Source organism: Vigna angularis, chromosome 3, assembly GCF_016808095.1.
Source record: "Vigna angularis cultivar LongXiaoDou No.4 chromosome 3, ASM1680809v1, whole genome shotgun sequence".
Lineage (NCBI taxonomy): Eukaryota > Viridiplantae > Streptophyta > Magnoliopsida > Fabales > Fabaceae > Vigna > Vigna angularis.
This window is the reverse complement of record NC_068972.1, coordinates 5,376,776-5,388,991: the sequence shown is the minus strand read 5'-3', so window position 1 is coordinate 5,388,991 and position 12,216 is coordinate 5,376,776. Positions and strand designations below refer to the sequence as shown.

General features: G+C 32.0%; 1 protein-coding gene across 1 annotated transcript; it reads right to left on the bottom strand.

Annotated features, from left to right (window-relative positions):
* Positions 1-9,253: 9,253 nt before the first annotated feature.
* LOC108325143 (uncharacterized) lies at positions 9,254-11,898 on the bottom strand. The gene is made up of 6 exons (XM_052874353.1): positions 11,341-11,898; positions 10,970-11,125; positions 10,332-10,412; positions 10,115-10,240; positions 9,869-9,958; positions 9,254-9,510 (listed from the first exon to the last, which is right to left on the bottom strand). The coding sequence occupies exons 1-6, from the start codon at positions 11,429-11,431 to the stop codon at positions 9,401-9,403; spliced, it is 654 nt and encodes a 217-aa protein (XP_052730313.1). The 5' UTR covers positions 11,432-11,898; the 3' UTR covers positions 9,254-9,400.
* Positions 11,899-12,216: the final 318 nt, after the last annotated feature.

The window sequence follows — 12,216 nt, the reverse complement described above, 5'->3', positions numbered from 1 at the left end:
TTTTTCATATTTCTTAAAATTTATAATAATACCAAAGATTGTTATTTTTATTTAATAATCAAGTGAAATAATGAAAGAGCAAACTCTCAGGTATAATATTTAAAACTTTTTAATTTTAGTTGTACAATTTTAATCGTGCAATGAGAAGATATAGTATGAAGATTTAAAAGTGATAAAAATATTGTGAATGGTAAAATAATAGTAAAATGTTTGTTTACTTGGAACTAACACCATATAAAAATAGTAAGTGCTAGCATTGATTTGCCAACAGTGAAGTACTGGGTTGTTAAATGATGTTGGGAAGAAGACGGAATGGTTTGATTTGATCTGAATATCTTTGATACAACTTCAACTGTTTTAAATGAAATTGTTACAGTGTCGTATAATTGTAGAGAAAGAAGAGCATGTGATTGTGATCTCCTTTTACTGTGCACGCGGTAGCAGCCACTTAATATATGGTTGGAATTTGGGAACCGAAATAGTGCATTTATGTAGTGTGAGTTATTGGTAAGTGTCGTAATAATATTTCGCATCGTGTCATGGAATTTTGTGGTTGAAAATAAGGGACGACTAAGGGGTTCAGCATTCCTTTCTATAAACTATAAATGTCACCAAAATTGCCAAAAATGTTCGCAAGGGAAGTTAGTGATAAAAAGCATAAACCAAAGTGGCAAAAATGTTGGTACAACTATCAAAGTAGGGTGCCTCGGTGGTACAAATTCTCTTTTAAGTGCATGTGTGGACATTTTATGGGATATTTGGAAAGTTAAAAAGTGAAAAATTTGGTAAATGCATATATAGGGTCAAGGAAGAGAAATAAATCATATTGGACATGTATATATTTTGAATTTGATAAACAGAGATATTTCTGGTTGATGTTCATTGCTACCTTTCATCGAATCTGTTACTTATCAGTCATCACAGTACCAATTCCACGCACCAACAACTGAATCAATTCATTTAACCCGTGATAATATTAATGCCAATGGACCCATAAAGTTGCTTTCATTTTTCTGTTGAGTTTATCTCATCGTACGTGCCGAGTATTGATGAGTAACCAGATAGATATTAGTAGCAGAATATGAGTAATTACTGATGCATTCATTGATGGTTAAAGTTTGCACCCAGGAATTGTGTATGCATGCATTCAGTGACTGACACATACAGGAGTTGAGTCCCTTTGCTGGTCTTTGAACATGAAAATCAAAGTACCATAATTGAGTGCAGGAGCTGGAATAGGAATGAATATATATATATATATATATATATATATATATATATACCTAAGCCAACTACAGAAATTTGCAACAAAATGGAGGGAGCCAATAAATTCGCAGTGGCTACTCCGAGAAGGGTCTCACAACAGTGAGCCCAGTCAGAGGTTGTGCCATGCTGCTATGTGACAAACAGATTAAACTCACTCATTAAATGCTTTTTGTATAGCATGGTCCCACATGACTCGGACCTTTTGCTTTCCTCAAGGTAATGACTTCTTTTAGTTCTTCGAGACAAGCCAAAAAGAACATCTATAAAATAACATATATGCTTATTTAAATAACTATTTATCTTAATTCTGTAGATTTTACAATATCACGTACGTAACACTTTTCTTATAAATTTATTTCAGAAATTATTAATCGGGATAGCTAATTTAATTTTAGAAAATTCTATCATGGAACTTCTTGTTATATATTTGACTCTTTAAATGTTGGTAATTTCTAAGTTTTTAATTTTTTTAATTTATTTTGTTTTTCTTATCTTATATGCAAAACTCCATATTATATTACAGGTCAATCCCATTAAGGAAATAAACACGTTTTCGGTATTAAATTTATGTTGATGTCACTCTCTTATGAATTGAACTTGTAATGTTATACTGACTTTAATTATTTTAATTGTTAGATTGAGTGACAGCATTGCATTAGATTATAACTCATACTTGTATCTATTAAAATAAAATAGATACTTAATTCGTAAAATTTGATTCAAATCTCGTGTTTGATCTGACCTAGTAAAATATCTAAAATGGTCGAACAAAATTATAAAATTGGGTTTGTCAGAATCAAGAATAAACTTCAAACTTTCCTTTTTACAACGTCTTAGTCACCATATTAATTTCATTATCATTAAATTAGTAATTTTTCTTTTCATTTAACTCTTCTTGGTCACAGATTTGCTAATTGGTCGACCTTGTAACCAATTCTTGTAATGACATAATATTTTGTTGTGAAAAGAATCCTGATAGAAACACCTTTTTGAATTGAAATGTAAACCTTGGTTTGGTTTGGAAAACAGTCTCATCCACAAAACTCAAGTGCCATTTGCGTTTGATTATTATCTTTTTCCACGGAAACAGGTTGTTCTGGTGGGTGGGTCAGTGGCGCAATGAATTTATATATTGCAATGGTGCGAAAAATGAAGGACATGAGGGGACACAATGAGATGGGACAGAAGTGCATCAACTGAGCAAGAATTTAGAAGAAGATTGAAAGCCACCCTGCAATTATTATCAGCCAAAAAGAAATTCAACAATGGGATAGATAGTTAGATAGATACTGCGATTCTTCTGACCCCCACTTCTCCATGAATCCAACAATTAATCACAAAGGGTTATTTATGCAGTCAGTTGTTGGTATAGCTTGCAAATTGCTTTATTTATCCATTAATTCCAAAAGGCAACACTGTAATAGACCCTTTTTTTGGACGATAGAGGAAAAGCTTCCAAAATTCTTCTATCCATCTTCTGTACCTTTCCAACTCACACCTAAGGGTCAAAGCTACAGTTAAGAGCATGCACTTCTTATTGCAAGCTTTCAGACGGAACTCAATAGTTAACAAACTTATTTCCTGGAAGACTTGAGGACTACTGTTTAAAGGATTCGCAAATTGCTTCTGTTTCAAAAAATATTTTAGAAAATTAAGAATTATTATATTAAGAAAAACAGATATTTTATAAAAAATAATAGTAATTCTACATTGGATAGATATAGTTGATGACACCCTTACATAGCAAAAGATTCGATGTAGGCAATAAAAGTGTTTGATCATGCGGATGAGATATAATTATTGTGCACATTCTAGGGTAACCTAGGATTAGTCTTCAATCAAAAGTATGTGCACATAATGAATAATCACTATTTATCTATTGCATTATATAATGCAGTGGGCCTATACCACCCGTGTGTGTAGTATTTTCTTTTGCTTGATGAAGCAATGAGGCACAACCTTATTATCAGATTGGGATATCCCATCGTGTCTCAAAATAGAAACTTGCACAACCAAACGTCAATACAGAAATAGGAGTGTTATGGGATTCGATAGAACACAATTTTGGGATGTCATTACAGCATAGATAAGTAAGTTTGCTATTTCGGGAGTGTTTCTACTTTATAGTAAACGGTGTTTGTGGTATCATTAAAAAAAAACCTGAGTTTGGGCCAATCCACAATTTCTTGTCCATTAGACCACAGCAGTCAAAATTGGCTTCTTTATATTCTAATTATCATAATAGGTCTACTATCGTTATTATCACTTTTCCTTTTGTAAAAAAACATAGTTTCACAACTAAAATCAATTCAATTTAGTTAATGAAGGGAACCAAACTCTTAATTAATGTTGTGATGAATATGTTATTAAAGTTATATTGTAATAGGATTTGCTATTTTTAGATTGAAGATAAATGTTATTTATCATTATGATTATCAATATATGATTACTTTTAAATTAAAATTAATTTCCATTTTAGTCAAATTTGAAACCCATTGTGTTGTTTCTGCAGCATTATTAATATACTCACAGTCGTGTACATGAATTTAAATTAAAAAAAAAAAGTAAACATTATTTTGGTAGTGATTGATTCACTAGGAGCTGTAACAGTAGTAGATAATAGCAATAGCCAGTGTTTAGGTTCTTTTAGACACCTTTATACTTCCATTACAGGCAATAAGTTATCTCACTTTCCTTACATCATATCAAGTCTTTCTTTTTGTTTTTCTACAGTAGACTTCTATTTTTTGATTTAATTTATCTATTTTTTTATAATAATTACAGAAAAATAAAATAGAAAGTCCAGTGAACTCTTAAACCAAAATGTCAAAGGAGTGGGTGTAACTTAAAATAAATAAAAATTAAAAATCACTACTAAATACAAAAATAAAACATATATTAAACTCAGAGTTATATGCACGAGGCTCCTTTTAGTTATTAAAAATTTAAGTTAGATAGAATGTTTTCTTAAATGTACTTATATTTTATTTTATATATAGTTCATCGTTTCATAATAATATCAAAAAAATATTGTTTTTTAGGGGTGAGAAAAAAATCCATACAAAATCTCAAATTCAAATAAATTTAAAATAAATTTGAACACACGATCAAATTAGATTGAATGAATGGATAGTGTTGATGAATAAAATAAATAAAATAAAAAATTGCGATTAATTTCGTAAAACAGGTTAAAATTTTATAAATATTTAAGTCAATCCAAATTTATATTTTAAGATTTATAAATATATAATTATATTTAAAATTTAAAATTTTGGTTTTAGTGTGATTTTATTACATTAAAATTTAATAATAAATTACATAATTTCATAATTTATTATAGTAATTATCATTAAAATTATACATGTAATTTTTAATTTTAATTTATAATATTTATGTCATTTATTCAAAATAAAAATATTTTTTATTAAAAAGGATTAATCTAATATAAATATCTCGATCGAATTAGTCTACAATATAAATCATCTGAATTCGATTAACCTAATAAATTAAATTGTTACATGTAAATTATAAAATATTAAATTAGAGTATTGAAATCAATCCAAAGTGACGGATGTTTGGCCGTAATTTTTCTTAGCTCACTGACCAACCTAAAATTTTACCAACAAACGGTTATGCAGTGGATGGAGGTGAAATTGTAAACTTATTCAATTTAAGAAATTATGGTAAATTTTTTAAATAAACAGAAGTGTGAGGTATAAGAAATTTATTTGTTGAATAAAAATTGAAATTGTTTATGCACAATTTGAACTTGATCATAGTTTGACGAACTTCAGTTATTTTGTAAGAACAATCCAAGAAAGAAAAATCTGAAATGGAAACAATAATTGAGGCAGTAGATTGGAAGATGGTTTATGAGGCAAAATAGAGAACAGTAAATATGGGCCCCAGAAGTTTAGGGTTTGTAAGGATAAATATAGGAAGTGAAATGGACGTAAAGAGAAGTGTATGAGTAGTTGGGTGAATGAATTGCAGTATAAGAAAGAAAATTGAAGTAGCTAGAGGGTCTAAGTCAGTGATGTTTGTTTGTGCCTAGAACGCAATCCAGTAATAATAATGGTAAGAAATTTGGGACGTATTTGCCGCCGAGAAAGGAAGCGCCGTACGTTGAGTAGTGGCGGTGAAGGGTGTTGGCAGTTCCCACTTCAGATTTTCTTCGAGATTATGAGATGGGACAGAAATAACTCTCTTGTTTTTAGCTTAGGTTAGCTTTATCAGCTACCTGGCTTTTCAAGAGAACTCAGTTTTTTCCTTTTTTCCTTTTCCAATTAGTAGTGTAGCAGTAGCTTCGTGATGGATTGATTGAAATCAACGTTTTCATAGAAAAGGACTGCCACTGCAATGCAATGCAATGCAATGAAATCCCTCTTCTCTATTTAACTTTATTGAATCAAATTAGTTTTTTTTAACCCTCTTTTTAAGAATATAGTTTAGGGTTGACGTAGATGTGTAACCGAGCTCACTAATTACATTTCCTTTTAAGTTGTAGCTAGTTGTGGTGTGGATTAGATGGAGTAGGTCAGGAAGCTTAGAAGAGTGTGCCTAATTTGGGTGTGGTAAAGAGTAAGATTAAAATATGTAGAAATGATTGATAGTGGTGGAGACGTATTTATCCAAAAACAGAGAAGAGAAGAAGAAAGGAGTGAAAGAAAGAAGGGGCGGAGATGGGACAGGGACAGAGACAGAGACAGAGATGTTGGAGGTGAGGATTCTGTGATCTCAATTTCAAGATCATTCACAACACAACACACAACCCACCAAACACATTAATTCCTCTAATAATTCCAAACAACCAGCCTGTGCCATCACCTATTTCAACTTCAATTCAAGATGTGACACCTTTCTTGTTTTTTTCTTAAAAAAACTAACCATTTTTTATACGTCTATGGCCCAACATTTTCCTATGGGCCCTTTTATGTACCTCTGGCCCATCTTATTTCATCAGTAGGTGCACCTTCACATCCTCACTGTAATTACCGTTACTAAGTTAGATGGGCCTGTGCCACCACCCATTAAATTTCAAACCACTAGCCCATCTTCTCATCTATACAATCATATCTGCCCAAGTGGGTAACTAACTACTGTTTCTGCCACTTTGATTTCCACTTAACACCTTTTCTCGTTGTAATATTAGACCTGTACTCTTGCTTGCATCCTATGACTTTCTTCCCATCGAATGATGTTTTGTTTCATGGCATTATGACATGGAGGATCTTTCATGGCTTCTAAGAAGGGAACTGTTACATGTCTACACTACAACATTTGGTACATTTAGTAATGTTTACCAAAAACAAATACGTTTACAAACATTTTCTTGGTTAGATCTATTGAAAGTGCAATCATGAATAAATTTAACATGCTGCAGCAACGTTTTTTTAAATAAATGTCATTGCATGATTTCTTTCACTGTATTAATTTATTTTTTGCTATACACAGTTATCTAAAATTTATTGAAAATGACATTTTATTTTGTTTTCAAATAAATAGTTTACAAAAATTTATTAAATGTAACAATTTTATGATATGTCCTCTATTAAAAAGAATTACTGAAGGATTTTTTTAGTGACGTGTGAACTGTTACAGTTTTATGAAAAAATATTACTAATTTTTTAAATAATATTCTTAGAAAATTACCTTTCTATTGAAAAATATTTCTAAAAACTTTTATTCATATTTTTATAACATCACTTATTTATTAAGGATTAGCAAAATTTAATAACACTTTTAAATTGCTATCTTCTTGTTAAAAAAATGTCACTGAAAACTCTTAGCAACATTTTTTTTTTGTAAATGTAACTATTAATATTATTTTTTTATTATTATGAAAAGTCATTAATAATATAGAAAATGCCTCTAAACTATGTTAGTAACATTTTTTCATGATTTAGTAATGCTTTTTTATGCTACTAAATATAAATATAAAGTGCTAGTTCTGATCATTGCAAGAAACTATTTACATCTTACAAAAAATTTGCAAGTTACATAGTGTGGACAAATTACTCGAGTTGATGAGGGTGAGTGAAGGTCATTAATTAGTGCAACACATAGTGTGTCGGATATAGTGCTTTAGTCTGCCCTACGACAATGCCCGAATTGTTCACCGTCACAAATTCCTCGCTCATCATGTCCATACAATTCTTCAACATGAGACACTTAATCGATCCATTCCCTTAATCCTGCATTTCACAAAAATGCTTGATGAGTCATCATGCATAATAGGAGGATCTATAATATAGGAAAATTCATGTTCACATAAAATGATATAGTGAGAGTTAAAATACACAGTTTTCAAAGTCGTAGAGACGACAATTCTCTGTAGGGATACCCTACAAACACACACACTGACTGTTCATAAAAATTATCCTTTTGTGTAGGGTGATTGTGTTAGGCAATTTGAAGTTCAAATACAAGAATGGTAAATGCCATGGCCACACTCACCCTAGAAATTTAATGGCCAAATTTGCTTGCAAGAAATGTTTGTAATTGGCATAGGTTTCCTCTACAATTCCCCATCGGACGAGGGGTATAAACCAATAAGATCGATTGTTTAAAACCTTTTAAACTTGGTACCATTTTCAATAACCTTTTCAGCTAACAAAAATATATCGAATAATAGATAGAAAGCACCACGATAGGAACATAAATGATAAACACCCCACGCATAAAAAATGTATCAATTCAAGAGGGTTGATAGTTTTGTTATGATTGGAACTAAAAAAAAAATGTGTTGTTTGCTTAGCTGTCGAAAAGATATGAAGCAAGTTGATGCTTATCATTGTGAACAGTATGAATACCAGGAAGCACATTGACTGAGTACTTGATTGCAATGGCACCCCATGCGTTGGGCCACAAGGTGAAAGAATCAATTCCACTTGCTTCATAATAATAGACCCCATTAACCAATTCTCACCCATGCCACTGTCTCCAAATACAATCTTGTATCATACGCCATTTATTAGTCATGTACTATATTTGGCACATGACGTTTTCCAATATCACTCCTTTCACAAAGTTTATTTATTGCTCCTTCATTTACTGCAATTACATTTTTTCCATGGACCACTCTAACAGCTGCAATAACCTTCTCAACTTCTCCAACAATCAATGTTTTTTATCTTGCTTACCAGTCAGGTTTTTAATGGACGATACTTATGCTTTCGATGTACATAATATATATTTACACACTTTCCCAACGGGCTTTAACAATTCCCAGTATACACTGATCAGATACAAATTCATTGCTCTTGCATTCAAACTTTCTAAGGGTTATCTTCCACCATGTGTGTAGTTATATATTTAAAACGCATCAAACCAGCAAAGATTATGCTGAACAAAATAAGGGATTAAGTTTCATGTTCTGTGTATCAGTTAAATTACATGTACGTAAATCTTATGATGACCACATTTAACAGAATACTAAACTGAGCTGCTTTAAGAAATTGGGTCATGTGATGCTCACTAAACATTTATACAGTATGGCACTTAGGTCAAGGTCATGCTAGCCATACTTTGCCCAAATATTTTATTGTGGAATCTGCCAAACTTTTCCTGCTCGTCTGCTTTTTATCTTTTGCCTCTCCATAAAGGGAAAAAACAAATACTTTTTGACCACTTTCTTTAATTTTCCCACACTGAGGTCCCTTTAAGCAGTATTAGATCCCAAAATAAAAAAGAAAAATAGTATAAAGTCAGAGAAAGAGAAAGAGAAAGCTCTCAATCAGTAACTTTACACTTATATTCTTTGAGATTTACTAATTATTTTTCTGAATATCTCTTTTCTTTTTTACTTTTATATTGATCTATCCATAGTTCGAAAAATTATTACTAACACCATCCTTTTAATCGTTCAAAAACAGTAAACCTTACTATACGAGAGAAGTTCCTAAAAATTGTAAAACATGTAGACAAGCGATCTTGAGAACCACACGCAGTGCTAGTGATTTACTCTATAAAAAGAAACGAAGCATCGCTACAAGTATATTTCTTCTATAATTTGTACAGAGGCAATGAAATACAAGACAAGAAAAAAAGTTGCAGGTGTGAACTCATAATGTCTCTTCTTTCCGAAATAACGTTCAACTGTAACGCGATGGAACTCTCTGCTGCTGCCCTTTATTTATATGACTAGGAACACCCATTTCTCACTGAAAAGGCATATATGATGAGATATTGCAAGAACCAGCAGGAGTAACCAAAGGGAGGAGCTTCCTCGTAGAATTAAGCTATCTGAGAATAAACCAAAAAGAAGAATGCCGTCATAAAACGTACAGACAATGTATAGTAAATAACTACTCATGGTGCTTAATGATCGGAGATAACTTAGAAATCATGTGTCTCGAGACAAAATGATCGAGTTGGTTGGTTTATAATAACAATTGGACCATATTTATGTCAAAAGAGTCGCATACTCTGATTTTCCGACTGTCTAATACTGATGCATCTAAGTATGTATAAGCAGGGTACAAAATAAAGGCCAAGTCATTTAATTTCTATCTGTTTGTTTTTTGGATGAGTGAAAAGAAAAGAAAAGAAAAACCCAAATGCAGACCTAATCATACAGTTGTGACTTTACACACATTCTTACCATTCTCATTCAATGTTGGTGGTGGTGGTGGAGCCCTGGATGAGTTCATCAATGTTATTCCAAGGTTGGAGCAACTCAAACCAAAAGCACCTTGAAGATAAATTTAAATTAATCTCAAGTTTTTTTGGACGAATTCTGGGAACAATGAAATTACAGTAAATAAGATTTTTCTCTCTAAGGCAGATTAAACATAGGACTTCCTCCAATCAAACTGATTTAACTCTAACTGAGGTTTTATGTTCTTACATTCTTTGAAGCAAGGTAAGGCAGTGGCATTGAGAATATTGTAATAGCCAGCATCACATATGCAACTATAAGAGAAGAAGGAGGTCCTGTTGCACGAGCCACCTCCACAATCAACCCAATGGCAAGCTACATAAACATACGACAAAAATGTTACTACATCTTTGCAACAAAAAAAAGCTGAAAACGTTTGCTGCCAGTGATTATATAAGTTCATTACCATTAAATATTGATGCATTAGCTTTACTTTCGTTCTGTGGATCGGGAGCAGGGGCACTGGAGCAAGAGTAATTCATAGTACCTACATCGAGGATCACGCAAATCTTTCAGCGTCTGGTAAAATAAAATAAAGTATCAATAGTCATCAAGAAAAACCGAGAACTGTTCTAAACAATCACAATTCAATTCTTAATCCATGTGGAGCTTTTCATTAACTTATTTCATACAGTTGCAGTATCAGCACCGTGCTTTTCTTTTATTGATGAATTAACCTGTTCACTCAATACTTCCTGAAGTTAAAAGTTTACACTTGAAAACAATCGGCCATATGCATAACATGGCAGGTTTGAGCAATTTATACTGATCCCAAAATTGAAATAATCATTCAATATGTAGTGTTTGTTGTTTGAACACTGTGATTCCTCCGTATAGTAGCGTAGCAAATAGTTTCACCAAAAAAACAAACGAACAACATAACCATTCACGCTTCCTAAGATCTCATGTGTCGATTGTGTTAGTATACTTTTAAAAGCAAGCTTTCTATTAAAATGCATTGTTTAAGATTGAAACAACCAGAGAAGAACCCATAATAAAACAGTAGCGAATACATAGCTTGTTTTAGAAGGAGGGAGTTCTTACAATTAGGAACTATGCAAGGAAGAAACTTTAAGCCCTCATCGGGAGAAGAAAGAGTTTGCCTCCAACCTGGATCGCAATCGCATTCAAACAATATAGTGTCATTCTTAGAAGGCTTGCAAGTTCCCTTTCCACATTCCACTTCTCTGCACAAATCCTCTGAACTTATCTCACATTGCAAACAGAACAGGAAGTCAAAACCAAATTGTGAAGTCTAACTCAAATCAATTAAAAAAAAAAAAAGAACGGAACTTGAGAAGACCCATAAGAATTAAAGCCAAGGAACTTCATGCCAGTGAATCAAAAGCAACAAGTCCAGAATCCCAATAAAGAAATCCAATCCAATCAAATAAAAAAGGGTGACGTTCACAAACCAGATAATGGAGAGATCAGAGGAGATAAGAAATCACTTGTGGCCGAAAGACTTTGCAGAAGCAGAAAAAGAATGACACTTGGGAATCCCATCTTTAACTGTGACGAAGAGTGTTAGGATCCGATTTCATACGACGTGTGCTCTCTCTCTCTCTCTAACTACAATAGCTATTTTTTGTGACTGTTTGCTCAAGATTCTTATAAATTGGTATCAGTTTTTTTTACTATATCTCTGATCTGCAAAAGAAGCGGCGCAAGTGGTGACCCTGGCATTATAGTATTCATCTTGGACCAGTGCTCACGTTCTGAAGAATTTATAAGGTCTTGGTCTCTCTAACTAATTTTTGTCGCTTAATTTTCCCAAAATTCTTATATCACGAAGAGAGAGGGTCAAAATCGCACGAACAACGTAGCAATCTAACACTTGGATACATGATGTATCTAACCGTAAACTGTGCTGAGAAAAAAAAAAGAGTAAACTGTTTGAACCTAGTAATATGCAAACAAAGTCAATAGTGAGGGTATTTAGTGCACTAATGTCATGTCTGGTCTTGAAGTGAGAAAAGAAAGATAAAAAGTTAATTAAATAATTAATTATCTGACAGAATAAAAATATATAAAAAAGAAAAGGAAGTTATGTAATTTGATAACAAATAAATAAAGATAAGAAAGACAAATAAAACTAGATAAAAATTAATATATTATATTATATTATCTTTTAAAAATATTTTTTTTCCAAAACATACCAGGTTATAATATACTATAAAAATATACTATATTTCAAAACACCCCCACACTTTCTCATCTTTTTTCATTTTACCCAAGTTCTTTTCCTTTCATTTTTCTGTTCCAAATATAAATTCTCCTAGTATGTGTTT